Here is a 20,541-nt window from a genome sequence, read left to right on the forward strand (position 1 = left end):
AAATAAGTTTTGGATAAATTATAAGTTCATGAACAAAACTAAAACCACTTTTGATGTTCGATTTATGTTAAAGGTCACTTTGAGTGATCAACTAATCAAAATGTAGAAAAACAAAGATTTTAAATTTGGGGCAAATTTTAGAGCCCTGTTGTGAGCTCAGTAGAAGATGTGCAGTGGCTGACCAGTGATATCATGAATGGAAAGGGTGTGTGTGTGTGTGTGGTGAAAGGAGGTTGCAGGTAGGAGGAGGAGGAGCGAGATGGAATAGAAATAGTTTGTTCTAGTAGCAGCAGGATATAAATGGCACAAAGATGAAACAAATCAACCTTAGGTAGCCCCGGCCGTTAGCCAATCCATAGTAATCAGTGAGGCTGCATTGAGCTCTCCGCTTCATGGACCCTTACCAATCAGCAGAGAAAACAGAGATCTGTCATCTGTTTTCCTCTGCTCACTGACGGGGGCAAGCGGGCAGTGAGAGTGAAGTGTGGTAATTATATATGAAGTGTGTGTATGGAAGGGGTTGGGGGGCGTATGCGTCGGTGTTTTAGTGTCATAATCCCCTTTTTAAAGTGTCTTTTTTTTTTTTTGTTCTACACTATTTGTCAGTCACTCAACAGAGGGTGTCCCGCTGGCAACGTGATTAGAGGATTGATCAGGGATGTGAGCTAATACATGCCCACCGCTGATGTCAAAACACAGATGGCATGACTCACTGTGCAGCCTTCTAAAAGAGATTTTGTTTAATCTTGTCTTATGGACAAGTCTGACCAAATGACTTCCAGGGGGATGTGCCGCGTCTATTTGTATTGATCTCCATTAATTGCTGTGACAGGAAAATGTGAAATTAAACACAAGGCGGTGTGTAATTTGGAAAACATCACTTATCTCCTCGCACAACGTGCGGGTACAAAGGCAGCGAACATATAGACAAGAGATGTGCACACGCGTAGACAAGCGCACAACATCTGTTTTGTATGCAGTGGCGTGACAAAATGATCTTCCTGGTAGGCAGATGATTTGGCATCGGTTCGCTCAGGTTTTCATAACCTTTGGATGCCTCCCATCCTTGTCCTACAGAGAACCGAGGACAAAGCTCTGCCCTATTAGAGATGAATAATGGGCCTGTTGGCAAAAGAGACGTTGCTAATGTTTTGTCCAAATATCTCAAATCTGTCCCCAATGATAATGTATTCTGCGGCAGTGCCAAACAGCTCTATATTTGAAGAGGTGATTTCATTGCAGATATGGCTTATACAATCTTTAGATTGGAAAAGGAAATAAACAAAATCCCCCCTCACATTGTAATGTCTGGCGGGTGTATGGGCATCACAATAAGGGCTTAGTTTGTTTTCCTGTAATTGATGCTTTGCCTGTGTGGTGGCATAGCTTTGTTTGTTTATGCTAATGGCTGTGATGACCTGTTGGTCCCCAATCTAGCAGGGAAATGGCAGCCAATGCTTTGGGGAGTGAGCCATTGATCTCTCTTCAGTGCCTCTTTCTTCACAGGTACTTGGGATTAACTGAGCCAGAGCAAGACAAAGGGAAAACGTTACAAAAGAAGGCAAAAAAAAAAAAATCAAATTACTTCTGGTATATGCATGTATAGCACATCAGCTTCAGGCAAATTGATGCTTCTACCAAGCTGCCTGGTGTAAAAGTGCTCACTCTGCTTCCCTTATATCGGGCTCTTGAGGCATGATGCTGCCTTAACAGCACAGCTGTAATTCCCCTAAGCAGTGCACTATGCAATAACTATTATACATGAACACACAAACAAAAACAAAGAGGTGGGCTGTTATGGATGTGCTTCTCTAGAGTACCTAATAATCTAGTGTGTCGCAGTGGCCAGTTGTAGAAGACTGGGTACATCCCAAGTCATGATGGAAGCAGAGAATCAGTGAGATACCAGCACTTGTACCCAAGGTGGTATGAGTCACTTCGTTGTAATTTGTAACAATAGTAACTAAGCTTATTTTAAAGGGTAACCGGGGTATTTTTCAACCTGAACCCTATTTTCCCATGTTTATGTGTCTAACTGACTAATAGTGACAACAATTTCTGAAACTGGTCGAGTATTGAGAGAGCGCTGTAGACGGCAGGCTGCAATATGGTGCTATTGGGGCAAGCTGGCACTGTCATTTACGTCCACTAAAAGTGATTGTTTTTGCCAAGACAGGCTCTGATTGTTATTGTAAGTGTCTGACATGGAAAGAATGTCGCTCAAGGAGAAGTCTCGCTCTGAAATATTGCAAGGTGACGTGTTGCCAGAAGAAAACAGTGGAATACTTGCGAGTGCCAGCCGGGCAGAGTTTGTTGTGTTGGAGTACAGAAAGAGCAGCTTAGTGTTATCTAAAAGATTTTCAATGTCATGGCTGAATATTTAGTTGATTTAAACAACGTGGATGAGGCCTTTTGAATTTGATGGCTGCCTGTATTTATTTGAGTCAGAGTAAATGGATATTCAGATTTCACAAGTAGACTTCTCCTTGAGCGTGATTTGGACACAATAACAATAACAGACCGGATCAAGCGAAAGGTAAAGAAAAAAAGTTTTATTTCTCTGTAGGGTCCTTTCCATAATGTTGTCAGACACTTATAATAACAATCTGAGCCTGTCAGCGGCAAAAACAAGCACTTTAGTGACCGTACCGTTACACTGACACTGCTCACTTGCCCTCGCTGCTTGTTTAGCTGCTGCCGGTTACAACGTTATGCCTCAATATTGGACAAATTTAAGAATTTGTTGTCCGTATTTGTCAGTTAGACACAAAAACAGGGGAAAATAGGGTCCAGGTTGAAAAATACCAAAGTTCCCCTTTAAGCATTGTGTGTGTTTAAGTCTCTACTACTATTTGTATTGCAAGGGAATTTAACATGGTTTGGTTTATGTGGTTTACAGTAGCGTGATATTTTCATTTATACGCTCTAGAGTTATGGTTGTTAATTCCAATGTATTGCTTTGACCAGTTGGAACATTTCTGCAGAATAAATCTGTCTTATCTAATTGTAAAATATTTTAATGATAAATTGACTTGTTGGTTTCACTAAAAGGAAAAACACTTACCTAAGAAGTAGTTTAAACAACATAAAGCCTGTGATTTGGAGGTGAAAACAAGATGTCTTGCTCACATATTTTTTGTTTTTACTGCATATAAAGATTAGAACATTTCACAGTGTGTTCAACTACCTGCATTACTGTGAAAACCAATTCACAAAACTCCCCACATGGAAGCATTAAATATATTCGTTCAGTATGTGAATGAATAGGAGCATCTCTGCCTGCTGCGGAAGGTTAAGTCTACATTAGGTGATCAGAGGCACAAAGGTCAGCTTCACAGGAGTCAGCAAGGAGTTACCTCTTTAAGACTGTGACATTTTACTTTCTTCCTTTTCAAACTTGAAAACACAACATTATGAAAGTAAGGAGGAGGGGACTAGGGGAGCAGACTCACAAAGCCGTTCCCCAGGGTAGATTATTGCTCGGTTTAAAAAATAAATAAATCTTTGAACAGGAACACTCTCTCTTTCCACCATCAGCTCTCACTCCTGGACACACATTTTTTGAAATGTCAGTTCTTTAGGGCCACAGTTCTAATTTTTGTTCCACTCAGTGTAAGTAAATAGGTCTGACTGTGAGTTTTTGTTCATAGATCCCAGGAGAGTGGCATGCATGCTCAGCAGAGAGACCTCTCACTGCAACCTCCCTCTAACATATTGATCAGGAATGGCTATTGGCGTTAGCCCTGTGAATAAAATGCTGCTCTGCTGAGTTCAATTCCCCACTGGGCAACTGAATGGAGAGAAAAAACCTTTACACTTTTTTGTACACTGCTATTTAGCTCGTATCCCAGGTCTAATAACGTCACCGCCAAACACGGACGAAGAGAAAAAGAAAATGGAAATGTCAGTTTTGTGGACCGCACATTCTCAAATGACTTTATATATGTGTTGTTTTTTTTCTCTGCCTGCCACTCTTATGTTTCTGCTGCAGAGCAAGAAGAGATCACATTGAGGTGATTTATAAAAAATCAAGGGCAGGTAAATAGTGTTGTTTTCTGGCTCTTCGCTCCAACTTGTTTGTTGACATCAAAGTGAGGAAGAGGCTTGACATGTTCATCTAGATACATTATCCCGCTGAAAGCAACAATCCCCCTTGACATTTGAAATAACTGGAACATGAAAAAAGACAATGTTTATACAGATTCAGAGTACAGAATGTGCAGCGTTTTGTATCCACATTATAGGAACAAGCATTTTCTTTTTTTGTGTGTGTGACTTCTACTATTGTACGAGGAGGGGAAAGGACCTCTTCATACTTCACTTCCAATTTTGAACACTTAAAATGTTCTTGTAAAAATGATTGCTTTTATAATCTCTGTCATTGTTTCAAATGATTACACACACAGGGAATCCATTCAGTGTATCTTTTTAACATTAGAACAGGCACTAACCTTTTGGTCCGCCAGTAAAACTCTTATCTTAATGATCTGCTTTGCTTCATTTCATCGTGTTTTCCCTGAGCCTCAGAATAACTTTAGGTAGTCGAGTGATTTCCCATATATCATTTATTTATTTAGTAATTAATTTATTTGTGTATTAATCTATGAGCTATGTATTTAATATTAAATAATGCACAGTCCTCTTCATGAGATTTATGATAAACTTAGGTCTTTCTCAGTGGTCCTTTGTTTTCTGTTTGGTTGGAATATAGGGCAGTACAGTTTGGGTGCTCTTGTCAGAGACAGTTTGTGTGCTGCTATTTCGTAACAGTTTTTTGCGGCAGCCGGGGTTTAAGAGACCTTTCCTGGGTAGTGTGTGAGCTCCCATCATCCCCTTCATTGGCGAGGGAGCATAGGAAGGGTCCAGACAGTTATGGAGGAGTGAGTGCTCAGAGGAAGAACGTTTGGGGCTGACTGAGCTCGAGAGGAGACTGGGTTCACTATCGCTTTCTGGCGTAGCACAGCCACTCTTGTCTTCCTGTAAGTCCTCTTGCTCCTCCTCCTCGTCATCGTCACAGCACAACGCATGATACAGAATTTTGTCACTGAAGCGGACTCTTTCTCTTGTGCCGGAGGTACGAGAAGTCTTGTGGCTGTGCGTGGAGCTGCTGGCCTCCTCGCTGGACGAATCTGGAGTAATAATGCGGGGCCCGTTGGGGATGGGCAGCCCGCCGTTCATCTGGGAGTAGACCGAGGCAGTGGAGGGGGGCGGGGTGGGGGTCTGCGTCTGGGTGGGGATGGTCCCGCGGCCCAGCTCTGATCGCAGATCTCCTGGTTGCTCACCAGGTATGCGGGCAGTGGCGCCAGCAGCCTCCAGGTAGCTGCAGAACTCCCAGCTATCAGAAAGCACATCTGCATTGAGGAAGTCCAGCCTGAAGGCCTCTCCCAGACCTCGCTCGCTGCTGGACGTGCTGCTGGCTGTGGCCACCGTCCAGTCATCTTGCTCCAGGTCAAAGTCAAAGTCGGAAGTTAGTTTATCGATCTGACCCACCACCTGCAATAGAAAAGGGAGAGCACAAGAGAGAAAACGTATGAGTTATTGTAGAGAAACAAATTTTAGGCCAGAAAGAGATTTCATTTCAGATCCAGATATTTCCATATATTTATTTTTAGCAGCATGGCTCTATAGATGAAAACGTCAACCTGTTGGTCAGGCGGTCCGCCACTTTGGTCCAGACTAAAATATCTACTGGATGGACTGCCATGACATTTTGTACTGACATTTATTATCCAGGTGTGATTCAAACCAACGTTTGTCATTGTAAAAATATTTTGAAGTGGGTAAAGGCTAAGCAACTGTATCTGAGACCATCCGTAGTGGTTTAGGTCGCATCATTAGATCACAGTACATAGCACATGCACTTCTGGTGTGATTTTTACATGACAACACCATTAGCAGCACAGTAAAACGAAGAGCTCTTTGCACCACCACTGCTCTACTTAAAGGTTCCCTGTGGAGTTAAAGACCTCGAGTAGTGCAATGGAGCTGTTTTTCCATGAGTGGGTCCCCATTTTGTCTGTCTCGTGCATGCGCACAAGGGATGCGATACACAGTCCTAACAATGGTGTCACACTATTTTTCACTGATCAACAGGTGGCAGTTTTACTGCAAAATATGCAGCAATGCAACACCCGGGTTGGTGAACATGCAAGATTTAAAGGAACAGTGTGTAACATCTTGGGGTATCTATTGGCAAAAATATAATATTCATAACTATGTTTTAATTAGTGTATAATCACCTTAAACTAAGAATTGTTGTCTTTGTCAGCTTAGAATGAGCCCTTCATATCTACATAGGTAGTGGGTCCTGCTCACGGAGTCCGCCATGTTGCTCCGCCACGTTTCTAAGGTAGCCCAGAACGGACAAACCAAACACTGGCTCTAGAGAGAGCCTTTTGCATTTTTACGTTACCTGAAGGCCACCGTAGTTCTCTGACAGCTTGTGAAACTGCGGTAATGTGAGCCACAGAGTGCCGTGGTGCTGTCTGACTTCCGTTGCTCCTAAAGTAGTGTTATTATGGTAACGATGGCCTCTGAGCAAGGCCAACGGCATTACCACGATTTTGCACTTGGCGGCTCACGTTACCGCAGTCTTGGAAACGGAGGAGTGAGCGGAGGGGTACTCAGTTGGTTGCAGTCTGCAACCACACCACTAGATGTCGTCAAATCCTACACACTGTACCTTTAAGATACTAATAACTAATACTATACTAATACTAAAAATGGCTTTGTAAATGTTTTATGAGGAAGGAAATGTACTTGACATGTTTGCTAGACCTCAAGGATAACACACTGTATGTAAACATAACTTTTGTGCGTTTACAAAAAAACTCACAACTTAACATTCACAGGGGGTTCATTATTACTCAGGTTTTGGTACTTTCAGAAACATTACAAATGTGAAATGCATACTGATCTTATTTTACACATATAGTATGTAAATACACTAACGACAAAAGTTGACAAAAGTGTGGAAGAAACCAAAAGTACTAATTGTAAAACTCACTTTAATATAAATCTCTGTGACAGCTTACCAGATACTACATTACATGAAATTTCCAGATGCTTTGCATCCCACTGATTTACCCCCCACAGGCAGGTTTAACAAAAGCTAAGATTTATTCACAGCTGATAATAGATCTGTGTTTGCCTTTACAGCTTGCCATTGCACTACTTTTCATCCATAAATCCTTAATTGTTTGTTCATGGTTTTGAAATTGTTTTTATTTCCGCTAAGGCCTCCCGTGGACAGGTGTTGTAAATTAGCTTTATGCTACATCAAGACAAAATTAAATATCCACTGGAATGAGGTTGGAGCAGTGAAGACGTGTCGCGACTCATCAAAGAGGCTTCTTCAGCTCTGAGACGGAGAAGAACTGAGGAAGCTTTCTTAGATGAGTGGTGAAAGCTGTACAGTCCAGTGGCTGATTCATTTTGCATTGATGTTGCATTGCGGCTACCGGGATGAAGGAGATGAACACAGACGTATAGCTATACGGCACAAACACTTAACCCAGCGCTTTTGATGCTCGTACATTGCCGTATATTTAAATTCAAGCGCTATTGTAATGTCCACGTCAAACAAAATCAACTCAACATTTCACCCACTGCATGGAGATGCATCCCGTAAAAGCATTTAATTCACTGTTAACTCGACATTAACCTCCATGCTTCTGTCATCAGCAGCCACAGCGGTGAGTGTTTGATGAATAGAAAGCACTTCAGCTGAAATCACACTGGTTTGCTGACAACACCTAAAAAATCCAAGCCCTCTATACTTGACATTTTAGCACCTTCAATCAGCATGTTCTGCTCTCCACAACAATCTATTGTAAAATGAAAACACTCAGCGTTCATGCAGCTTGTAAATGATACATTTCCCCAAAACCATTCGGCAATTAAGCCCAGTGGTTTGAACTCCCTAAAAAAGTTCTTTTAGAAACATGCACATTATGAGTTTGCAACATAATTGCAGCTGAATAGCAGATAGTTTAACTCTGAGATTTGTTGGAACATGATCCTTTTTGTTTATGCTTCGGTAATTATTTGCAGCGTTTGCTCCTTTCTGGCTCTTATGACTACAAATGAGTAAGTCTTATCTCTGTGTGTGGAATTAAAATCATTCTCTGTCCAACTTTAAAAGGAGGAATTAAGAGTCTCCGACTATAAATGCAAACACGCTGATAATGCGCCCACCAAAAGCTTAGGTGATCTCCGCCGCAAACATGGCAACTGACATCCATGAGCTTGATGATCTTTTGCAAATATCTCAAGATGATGATTTGAATCTAATGTAAATTTGCTCACTGAATCCTTGAATCAAAAATAAAGAGCACTGACTTACATTACCAACTGCAAGTTTAAGAGAAAGAAACTGTGAAGGATGACTAGATGCTACAATTCTCCTCACTACTGCATTTTATAGCACCTGAATCCTTACCCTTAGAAAGATATTTCACGCTGTTAAGTCACCTGCATTTATATCTGGCTGTATACGTCTATATGCGTGGCATTGGCTCGTCTGTCAATGAACTCCTCTGCAGACCTGCCAGTTGTTGCATCGTAAACCTCATGAGTACCTGGACCATGCCTCTCTATTGGCAGACTGCCCGGAGGGAATTGGGCTGTATGAATCCTCTAATCCTTGAATTACTCAACGTGTTTGCTGTGTGATTTGCCGACGTTTTACTCACGGAGTTGTTAATGTAAGACGTTTCTCGGGCTCAGAGGAGGCGGAAAACCTGAGCGAGGGACTTAACTTGATCAGTGAGTTAAGAAATTATCCGTCAAATGTATTTCACAAGCTTGCCATGACACCAATACAGACTATTTGTTTCATTAGCAGTCATTGCAATGAGCAGAAAGTCATTCTAAATACATTTCATTAAGTTTAAACACAAAAACTTTACTGTGACTTTTAAAAGGAATCGTAAGAATAAAGTTTCAGGTCACCGAACATCACCCGAATGTTGTTGTTGTTGTTTCTCGGCAGCGGATCACGGCCTTGCTTATTTTCCATTTTAAAACACCTTCACGAGTGTTAACGGTGAGCTGCGTCAGCTTCCACCGCTGGTTAGCCTGACCCCTGCCTGCGGTATGTAGGCTAATTTAGCTTGATAAGTGTCTCAGCTCGAAGGGTTCTGCCGAATCTTTCTAGGTCACAATGCAGCACACGCTCTACGCAGCAACAATGAACACTCGTCTCTGCTTTTTCTTCCAGTCAGAGAATGTGCGATGAAGGAGCTGTGGAGTGAATTGGAGGAGCAGATTGCTTTAGCACAAAGGATGAATGCACACATCAGGAACCAGTCGTTAACAATGCGCACAATGTGTTTAAAATACAAAAAAGGCATTATGGAAATCTATGAGAGGGAAAAATAGAAGGCCAAAGTAATTATGTGACTTTGCATTGAAACATTTTACCGAGGAACACCTGTACACCATACCTGTACGTCAGTGAAGAAACGTCTTTCTGAGATTATCCTGTGGTAGGTCACATAGTGCAACTATGAAGTAACATGCCATTTAAGAGTAGAAAATAACCAATGAGTAAGCACGAGTAAACAGAATTACTCCAACGCTCATTTCCTATGCAATAACCAACTCCTGTTTACTGTAGCAACACTTAATGATCCTGTGCACGAGTCTAATCAGCCAGAGTAATCAAAAACGCCTGTGTGGGTGGACAACACCCGTTCCATGTTTAACCTGACTGATATCCTCCAGACAATAGCTTCTAACAATGCCTGAAGTGTATGCCTATTGGTTAAATAAGTCAATAGTAAATATAGCAACGTATTTTTTTACTTTGCCTTTGTTTTGTTTCCTTAAAATTCAGGATATGCAGCTTGAAGCTGTGATAAACCTCTGGACTTTATGGCTCTACCCATCTCCAAAGTTTATGATGCAGTGATGGCACATCCTTGTGACTGAAAAGACTCTATTTGCAACACAGTTAAGCAGTAATGTATAGTATAACCGCGCATATAAGTGCTGGGGATTTGAGTTTATCTTTAGTCTTTAAATTTCTCTCAGTGCCTCCGCTGACAGCTTAACTTACTTCCTTTACTGTAAATGGTGTTTAGTGGGAGCTACTAAAAACTATGATGATGAATATAACAAAAGCTATGATTCTGTGTGAGTTATAACCACGCAAATTGTAGCAATAAACACTTTTTATTTTTTCAATAATATTTTAGAATATGGTCTAAATACCACTATAGAAGCAGGATTGCCCAGCCAACACTAAGCACATCTGATCTTGTTTGTACAGTCCATACAGAGCAATAAGTGGTATTGTTACATGTTTTTTTCTTTTTCACTGCACACTATCAGCCGGCAGCCGCGAGTCAACTGTGGTCACTGCACCTGATCAACACCGAGTTCAGTCATTTCAGAGCTCTCGGAGGTGCTTTAAAAGAGAGGCTGCCTCGGCAGCATCAGGCGAGGGTTTATTACTGTACCTCAACACCTGTCTGAGATGATTGGGCCGGGTAATTGAGGGTCAGAGTGAAAGAGGGCACTTGGAGCCTTGTCTGTGACAGAAAGATACAGTGATGGAAAAGACAGGCACGGATAATCTTACACGGAGTGATATGGGCAGTAATGTAAAAAAAAATCTCAGAAGAGCCTCTTCTCAGGCGAAGTGGTGATTTGGGAAATAGATTCCATACTGTCCACTATCATTACAAGAGTCCTTCTCTCTAATATTCAGCTCCACCTGGTTTCAGGATTTATTTATCATGAGTGTTTCTTTCCCCACCCGAGTGAGCGCCTGTCCTCTGTCAATGCTAATTGAAAATATACTGCAACATTAGCAATGGAACAACTTATTCCACCACTAAAGTTTAAAGCTTCTGTAGGCAGAATGTTTTTGGCATCATTGGGCAAAAATTCCCAAAATAATAACCTTTCAGCATATTGTAATTCAAGTGTTCTGAGAGAAAACTTCTGCACCTCCTCATGACTCTGTTTTCAGGCTTTAAAAAAATCTAGCCCGTGACAGGAGACTTCAATCACAGGTCATTTCAGAGAGAGAACGTTCCTATTGGCTGTTCATTCAACGGAGACAGCTGTCAGTCACTCGCAAACTCAGATCAAACGGTCAAACTAGGCAGCGCTGATCAAATATGAACTGCCTAGTTTGATCGGAGATTGCGAGTGATTGACAGCTGCTCAGAGACGGTAAGGCTCCAGCTTGGCTCTGATTGGTTGTTTTCCTCCGGTCTGTGAAATCCTACAGATGCCATTAGGAGCACCGGAAGACACTGGAGGACGCAGAGGCACATGATTTATTTCATATTACCTATCTCATGCAGTACTTTCAGGATATAGTGACCGTTTTATAAAAATAACTTTTTTTAATCATATTACAAATTTAATGTGTTCCTGAAAAATACAGGCTGAGGTCAAAATCAGCAAATTTGGGTGTAAAATTGCCTCTGATGAGGAGGGGAATATTCACCACATGTTCGAATCACTCTGTTGATCTTTAAGCATATGTTCAACGGGAATAGCTTGTTTTGATGTGCATTGATGGCTTTCTGTATGAAAAGATGTTTGTTAGCTGTCTAGTAAACAGATGGAGATTGCCATGCTTTGCAAGTCTTCTATACGTAAATGATGTAAAAGTGCATCTTGAACATGTTTCTAATGATCATATTATCGTGGTTTCCAAGTTTATGCCGTCTTACATATTTTAGTATTTGTCAGCGAATAAAAACAAACTCTGAAATATGGCATCTGTAGCAATGCAGTCTGTACATATGTAAAAAATACATCAGGTGAGAGCTACCAAAATAAATGAGACATAACACCCTCACTGGGTTCATTTGAAATGCACGCTGTATGAGTGAATTTTCTGCGGATCGCTTCATTACGCTGTGTTCAAGTGGCCTCCCTCCATCTGTTCCTGTGCCACCCGTTCTTCCAGGAGTCATTTTCAGAGTAGACTGAGAGAAGTTTGCAGTGCTTGTTTGTTAATTATGCAGCATCCAGTGTCTAGGGTGGCTTTGCTTTTTTTCCATGGGAAAATCAAAAAATGTGCTCAGTGGAGCCATTCAAACACATCTAAGTGTTATTTCTTTCTCAACATGTCACAATAGATTTCCAGCCTGCCCCTGTGCAGCACTTCCAGCGCTGGAAGCGGTTTATGCCAGTTAGGAAGTCTCAGCAATTATCAAAATAGCCTCGCATGCTGGCTTCGTAAGTAAAGCATTCGCAAACATTGTTTTAATGCAGTTAGCTCCTGCAGTTTTGCAGTTTCTCCTTACTCATTACCCCGTGCTCGCTTCCCCTCAATTTAATTCCCCTCAAGACGTGAAGAAGAGGGGACCATCCGAGCCACTCACAATGTGGTGATATGGTTTATCTTATCCCCCAGAAGCTAATTTATCATCCCCGACTTACTCTGAAGGAAAATATTTACTGGATTCACTAGAAAAATTGTCCAGTGACTCGTAAACGTGTGCAATCTCCTCCAGACATCGTGTTAACTTTTGGATGAAACAGCATTTTGGGAGCGTTTTGAATTACTCGTTACGTACTTAATATTACCCAGCAGTATGCAAACAACATGCAGAACGGTGCAATATGTGCCCAGCGCTTTTGGCTTGAAAGCTTGAGCCACATTACATGAGATCTGGGGCAGATTTGTAAAACAGGAGGCACACGCACTAACCAATGCACATGCCTGCTTATAATCTCAACAAGATCATGTATGAAGATTGAGACGGATGCAGAGTATTTAGACATATTTTGTTCAAAAAAGTACGAGTATTTAGAACACACTGAGCATGTGGATGGACAGCAGAGTAATTAGTTATGCTTCAGGAGTCACCTTTCAGCATGTTGTAATTCAAGTGTTCAGGCTTTAAAAAAAGACGGAAGACTTTGACCAATCTCAGGTCATTTCAGAGTGTGATTATTCCTATTGGCTGTTCATTCAACGGAGGCAGCTGTCAATCACTTGTGAACTCCGATCAAACGGTCAAATTAGGGAGCGCTGATCAAATATGAATCAATATTCTGTTACTGTAATGCCTATTTCTCGCCTCAAAGTTTTCAGAAACATCTTGTAGTGTACTGTGAAGCTGAAAAATGTGCTCCGGCTGGTCGGCGGTGCTTGGTATTTCCTCAACTGACCTCAACATGGCTGCCGGGTCACAAACTTTCTCATTTTACAGCTAAACAATACACTACAAGATGTTTCTGAAAACATTTGAGGCGAGGAATAGGCATTACAGTAACAGAATATTGATTCATATTTGATCAGCGCTCCCTAGTTTGATCGGAGTTCACGAGTGATTGACAGCTGCTCAGAGACGGCAGGCTCCAGCTCGGCTCTGATTGGTTGTTTTCCTCCGGTCTGTGAAATCTTGCAGATGCCATTAGGAGCACCGAAGAACACAGAGGATTACCTGTCTCATGCACTACTGTCAGGATATAGTGAGCGTTTTATAAAAATAACTTTTTTTTAATCATTCTACCCACTGCAACTTTAATATTTTTTAAAGGATTCTTCTGTTGTGATAACTTCACTCAAAACCATTGTAACACCTGTGATTTAAAGCTGACCATAGCTTTTATTAACTACAAACTTAATTACAGCCACATTTTAAGCTTACAGGAAGCGAATGCTCCATAGCCACTCCATGTAAAAATAAAGAGAGATTTAATATAGCTGCACATTTTTTTTCCGCTGTGCTCCAAAATCCCATTTGTAAATGTTCCTGCAGCAACGTCAGAAAGACAAATTCCCGTATGCTAATTGTACTCCTCAATTACATCGAGTGCGGTTGTGAATCCACTGCAGTTGACTCTGCAGATGTCCGGTGGGTCTGTGGGCGGGAGACATTACAGACAAGCCAGGGGGACCTGATTTAGGTCAGGCTATCTTGATTGGTGAGATTCGTTGCGTGGTGTTGGCACAGGGATGAAGTGTCCTTTGAAGTGTTCGCTGGAAGCATTTGGTGTAATTATCCTGTCATGAGAGGGGCTATAAGCCTCAGACTTCATTAGGCACATGCCCCCTGCTTTTTCATCTTTTCTAAAAGAAACTCATCTTTATGGAGGCCTTAAAGTGCTAAACAACGCTGTGATGAGCGTAGGGCCAATACCTCCTGACAACTCACTAATCAAAAGCATCATTACAAACTTTCACCGCATAAAGGGCCTCATTTATCCCATTGGGGCTTTAGAAGAGGTGGGCTTCTGCAGTCCTTAAGGTCTGGAAAATCAACCACTTCCTTAGCCAAATTTAGGTCATTAAACTGGGCAGACTCATCCACCTGCTGTATGGCAAATTTGGAAGGTTTATTCTATTATGCTGGAGAGGTTATGGGTTGTACAATCAGTGGGAGAGCAAGATGGGAACTCTGTTTTCCAGCAACAGGGAGGCAGCAGATGCAGCATGCTTTGGCGCTGGCAGAGCGCACTGATCATTTATTGAGGTTCTCCTTCATTGCTTCTATCCGTGTTGAGAGGCCTAGCGGCGGTAATGACCAGAGAAAGATGGTAGTGCCACGCTACGAGGCTCCTCAGTATGTCTGCTTCCCTGAGATAGCGCTCGGATTAGGCCTGAGTACTGTCAGGTCACGCCGGTCACATGCGAGGGGAAAAAAGGTGCGCATGTGTTTCGCAGCCAGGCCACGCTGACCCATTTTAATGACTCGGTAGAGTTTTCATTAACAACATGGTGTCTTTTTGTAGAAGGCCAGTGAAGGTCTAAAGTGATTACAGTTTGTTAGAGCACAAAATGTGTGTGTTTATGTGCGTGTGTGTGGTGGGTTGGAGGGTAAACGTGGTTGACCCATACTGGAAAAAAAGGGGAGAATCTCTCCGGCAGGGGAGAATACAACACTACAGGAAGCGGCTCAGCCCAATCCAGCAGTAAATCCCTCACCCTGACACTTCACACTGCCAGTTTGTCTACAGGCCAAACCAGTAAGCAGATAAGCAGCAAGTCTACCCTGAGAGAAAGGGAAAAAAAAAGATACATACTGTAGTACAGTTGCATAGCTACAGTACATGACTAATAATAATACTATTGTATTCTGTGGGGAAGATTTTTACTGCAGCTATATTTTGATATTTTTTCTTACTATAGCCGTAAATAGGGACAGAATAATCTAAGCAAATGTAAGGGCTTTCAAAGCCTATTTTTATCAGATGTTGTATAAAGTCAAGCTAAAGTTAAAGGCAGAATGAGAAGAATTTGTCAGTTTGAAATACAACATTCAAAGTTGGCCCCTCCTCTCTGGCTCAACGACACCAGAAGCGCAAGCCCCCCTGACCACGGTTAGGGTTAGGGTGCTCGCCATCGGCTGAAAGCCAACCCCAGATTCACTCTCGTTTTTGAATGATCTTTGGCGTTCTGTCTCATGATATTTGCCTTTTTTTTGGTGCTGTGTTCGCCATTTTCATTGCTTCCTCTTGAATGCGTGCTCACGATGTGGCACCTAGTTGCTATGTTTTTATAGATGTTGACGCTCGGAATTCTGAACACTGCAAATTAAGAACAAACAGGCAGAGGGCAGGATCTTTACAGATACATGATGATTGAGAGGGATTATCTTTGCACGAGTGTATACATTGTTTTTTAGGAAAATCCTACTCAATGTGTCTTTTAAGGCTGACTGAAAAATAAATATACATGTCTTATTTATATACTGTATATAAGAAGACGACATAGTCACTGTGACGTCACCCATTGGTTTGTAGACTGCCGTTTTGAAGCCTCGAGTTCGACATTTTGTCCGTCGCCATCTTGGGCTTTTGCAACCATAAGTGACACAGGAGGTGGAGCTAAGCACGACCAAACACTGAGTAAGAAATTTTGACTCAACTAAAATGTTAGAATTAACTTTCATGAACAGAAAACACAACAGATCTCCCAGACCGGACAACTCCGTGGTAGCGTCCTGTCAATCACAAGGTAGCCACACCCTAAAGCATACCCTGCTTTATGGTCTATTTGACTCTAAATGGGACCAGAATTTATTAAATGAATATCATGCTGTATTGAAAAAGGCTTGAATCTAGCAATTGAGACCATAAACACATGTTTACAATGTTTCCTGAGGTAATAAATCAAGTGAGAAGTAGGGTCATTTTCTCATAGACTTCTATATAATCAGTCTTCTTTTTGCAGCCAGAGGAGTCGCTATTAGAAAGAATGCAAGTTTAAAGCACGTCCGCATTGGCTTCACTTTTCAGACCCGCAGTTTCCCATTGGTATTATTACAGAATCATTATGTTGGAATAATAGCTTTAAGTACGTCTTGTGGTTAGGGTTGTTTATTGGCCCTATATTGTTGTGGAGAGGCACGGACCTATAAAAGCAGGTAATAGTTCAAATAGTCGATCAATTTACAATCTGCAAGATTTTGGTGAGCATCAAGGGAAAATGTGAGAAACTGAAAAGAAAGTAAGGTGCACTTGGTTGTGTTTTTTGTCTCAGATGATAATCACTTTTTGTCAAAGTTAATGGTTTCTAAGATTTGTTTAGAAAATGCCAATGTAAAGTCCACATTTTTTCATCATTGAGATCTTATATGGTGCAAAAATTGGATCTGTATGTAACTGTAGATAAGCACTCAGAGAAATATTTATGTATGTAATGTATGTCCTTATGTTGGTCTACTTAAAACAATCCACATCCATCTATGGTCACGACTTCTAACTGTCGTAATACATTATTCAAAGAAGGAACATAAGAAAGATGAAGGATGGATGGAGGGACAGAGGGAGACAGCCAGGCAGCAGGCAAAAAAAATAATCTTCATCCTAATTTTATTTTCACATTTAACTTACGCAGCTTTTTAGGATCTCATTGTCAGCTTTGTTCCACTTTTGTATCTATGAGGAACATATTCATATCTGTGAAAAATATAGCCTACAATAAAACTTCTTTTCAAGATCAGAGTGGATTTGCACCTCGCTCACATAGTCACATTATCACTCATATACAGTCACTCGCAGCCATCAATGTCTTCATCATAAGTGAGGATGAAACTGCAAACCCCCCCACTCAGCAAAATATTTTGCAGTATCCACTCCCTTCAGCCAACAAGACAAAGTGTTCTATTTATGGTTGTGTGAGAGATGATCCACAGTGTTACCATGCAAAAGCTATCGCCTGCTCACTTTTTGTAATTAAAAATCTTTCTTTCCAAATTCCTGTTATGACTCCTATCACTGCCTTCTCGGGCTGGGGACAGATGATATTGCCTAATGACGGTTTCCATGCGGCATAAATGGGTGTTATTTCACAATTCCAGGGGTGTAAATGGATTTACACACCCCCAAAATCTGGAATAACACACCGAGGTGCAAAAAAAAAAAACTACCCCGAAGGCTTACATTTTCTTTTATCAGAGGAGAACATGTTTTTACTGTTTTCCCTACAAGATTCTGCAGCTAGATCTATCTGCTCTGTTGGTGGTGAAGAAAAAAAGGAGACGTGAATATACAGTGTTGCCGAAGGATGTGTCGAACTGGACAACTTTGTCGTGCGGCTCAGTGTTAATCACTCAGGTATCATCCATGACAGCTGCCACACATTACTGTCACCTATGTCAACAAGTCACAGTTGCTGCGAACACTTTGACACACTAGTTCCAGGGAAGTAATTAAAGGGGTTATTTTGTTGCTCTGTGTTCATAACGTTACAGATGGTTTCTTTATTGACATAATTTGTGTCGAGTTCGGTGTCAGCTTCACACTGTCAGCTGTCCATGTATACTGTCGCTGTTTGTCGAAAGCAAACAACAAATACTATTGCTACGTAGTGCAGAAGTGCTGCAGCTCCTGAAAAGTGTTAGCTGTTATAGAAAACTCTGATTGTACTGAAGAAAATAGTCAAACCTTCAAGTCAGTAAATACAAAGTCAAATTACAAAATCAATTCAGGTTTTCAAAAAGGCATCAATAGAACTAAGTTTTGTACACAACAAAATAGGTCATACATTTTTCAGTGCCCTCAAAAACAACCGATAGGACCATTTTAAAAATGTATCATAATGGTCTTGATCTGTCACGCCTGTGGTAATGTTTGGCCAGGGTTAGGCAGCTATGGATACTTGGTTGAACATCGTCGTTAAAGTTGTAGTCCTTCTGACTTCAGCTGCATTCACACTAGGGCTGCACGATTATGGCCAAAATGATAATCATGATTATTTTGATCAATATTGAGATCACGATTATTATCATGATTCTTCATAGACTAAAAAAACACTAACAAACAACAACATAAAAACACAAAATTCAAATGATTAGTTAATAAATGATTGTATTTTTATGTAAATGTTGATTAAAAAAATCTTGCTCTTGATTAATGCAGCAGTGTTTTCTATGAGCGGCGCACGCATTTTAAATGTCAATATTGCAGTCGATCATGTTCATTTAATTGTGGGAAGCCAGAAAGTAGAAACGGAATCAACTTTTGGAGAAATGCAACCTGATGTCACGCTACGGTGGCCAATCACGTAACTGGTAATCCATAGCTGTACAACTCAGCCATTAGGGAACAAAAGATGTTAATCGTCGCAGTTACTGGGCCATTAAAAAGACTCGCCCACACCCCAACACAACCCAACGCCTGATTTTGGTGTGAATGCAGACTTCTGCCCTGGTTAATTTGGCGACCCATGGTTTGGTTAAATACTACACTTCACCTCCTTGAGTAAAAATTAGTAGTAAAAATAATAGAGCTCTGATGCAGAGTAAGGAGAGTAAACAGTGAAGCGGAGAAAAAACTATGCTGGATTACACGCATGCATCGTTTCATGTGAATTTGAATCCAGCTTGCAAAGGCTGACTGCAATAAAAAAGTCAAGACTACTACATAGAGAGGTAATTACTCAATGCAAATACATTGGAGAGCTATTGCAGAAAAAAATCCTACTCTAAATAGCAGTAAAAATGTTAACACTAATTATTTCCCAAACTGTAGGATTCAATGTTGTGAAAGACTTAATGAGACGGGATGTAAAATGTGGTCTAAAAGTCATGTACTTTGTCAAACTATCCTCCCCAAACTCCTTCCAAAAACGTTTAGTAGAGGTTGAACAACTTCTACCTTTTTCTACCGAGAGAGGACAGTCATTACTCCTGTTACCTCAAAAGGTCACGTGTCAGGAAAACATGGGCAGAGGTTGTTTTAAGCATTTGAACAACCAATGCTGTTGGTTTCCTGATGAGGATAGTCTCTGGATAATGTACCGAAATATATTCACAAGTGTATATACACGTGCTAGGGTGCAGTGAGTGAGTTCATAGAATGTACTGTAATAATTTGGAGGCAGCTGCTGACAATGTACAGTAGCAGAAATAGTGCCATATACACGCCATGACACGTTACCCGAACTATTCAACAAACAGGCCACATCTGCAGCTCTGCTCCATGTGCAATAATGTATTAGGCTGTTATGAATTATGCGAACATGTCCCTCCGTGCATTCAAACGCCAGCCATGAATCTGCTATGCACTTGCACTGGTTTACTGTGTAGCAGCTGTGCTTGTTCACATGCAGAACTCATATGCCCTGATGAAGTCAGACATATCCATCAACAACATGCCAACAACAGAAAGTATAAATCCTGCACTAAAATGGAAATGAACCGTTGGTGCCTACACCAGACAGTAAAGCTAACCAACGTGCTCTGGGGCTTGTTTTGTTAAGGCTCTCTGTGTTTAGCATGCTCGTAGTTGATGATGCTAATCAGCTGGCACCTAGGAATATTATATGTGATTATTGATCAATAATCAATGTTAATTTCTAATCAACGTGATTCATTTTCAGTTGCTTGTGGATTTTCATGGTACCGTACTGTACAACACTGCTGTTACACAGACTCACATCTAGTACGATGACACACAAGTTCAAACCCAGCCTGTTAAAGTGAGTCACAATCGCAAGAGTCATAATGCCACAACATATCCCAAAATATCTACTCACTAACAGTCTATCCTTACTAGAGAAATAAGAGTTGTTTTCTGACACATGATTGTCAATTACAGCAAAACATGTAAAAGGCATGATAACCAAGTAACCACCAACACTGGCTATAAAGCATTTTTTAAAGAATATAACAGATGTTAGAGCACTGATCTACACTACTAGGCCTTGAACAAACATTGAGCTAAAACAGTTGGATCAAAGGTCTAAAACAACAGACGTTTCCACCATCGGCGTTTCGCTGCTGTGCATTTCAATGGACTACAACCGTCTATTCAGCTTTACAGCACTTGTACCATTTTTCATTCGGTTAAAACTTGGGGTTAGTTTTCATTGCTGCTCATTGTTGTCGGGCCACGACTTTGGATGAAATGTCCGGGCTGAGAGAGCAGCGGCTAACCCCACTATTAATACAGGGCATGCAATCAATATGCCACTGGCATTTCTAGGTTTCCTTGGCCTGCGGCTCTTATCTTAATGGGAGTGTGCTCCCATTTTCTTTTATTGTGTGAACCCATATATCATTACCCACCAAATATAGCCGGATCTACCCTGCTGAAGTGAAAACATTGAGGCTCAGAGAA

The 20,541-nt window shown here is 41.2% G+C and overlaps 1 protein-coding gene and 1 long non-coding RNA gene across 4 annotated transcripts in view; one reads left to right on the forward strand and one right to left on the reverse strand.

Annotated features, from left to right (window-relative positions):
• LOC141753017 (uncharacterized) overlaps positions 1-20,541 on the forward strand; it is a 602,052-nt gene that overhangs the window by 432,393 nt on the left and 149,118 nt on the right. The window lies entirely within an intron of this gene.
• The window catches only part of insyn1 (inhibitory synaptic factor 1), a 625,574-nt gene continuing 605,174 nt past the window's right edge, over positions 142-20,541 (reverse strand). For all 3 annotated transcript variants that reach the window (XM_074611251.1, XM_074611243.1, XM_074611261.1), the window contains one exon: positions 142-5,493. In XM_074611251.1, the coding sequence (XP_074467352.1) occupies positions 4,675-5,493 (819 nt within the window). In that variant the 3' untranslated portion in view covers positions 142-4,674. The remainder of the gene's footprint in view (positions 5,494-20,541) is intronic.

Source organism: Sebastes fasciatus, chromosome 2, assembly GCF_043250625.1.
Source record: "Sebastes fasciatus isolate fSebFas1 chromosome 2, fSebFas1.pri, whole genome shotgun sequence".
NCBI classification, from domain to species: Eukaryota; Metazoa; Chordata; class Actinopteri; order Perciformes; family Sebastidae; genus Sebastes; species Sebastes fasciatus.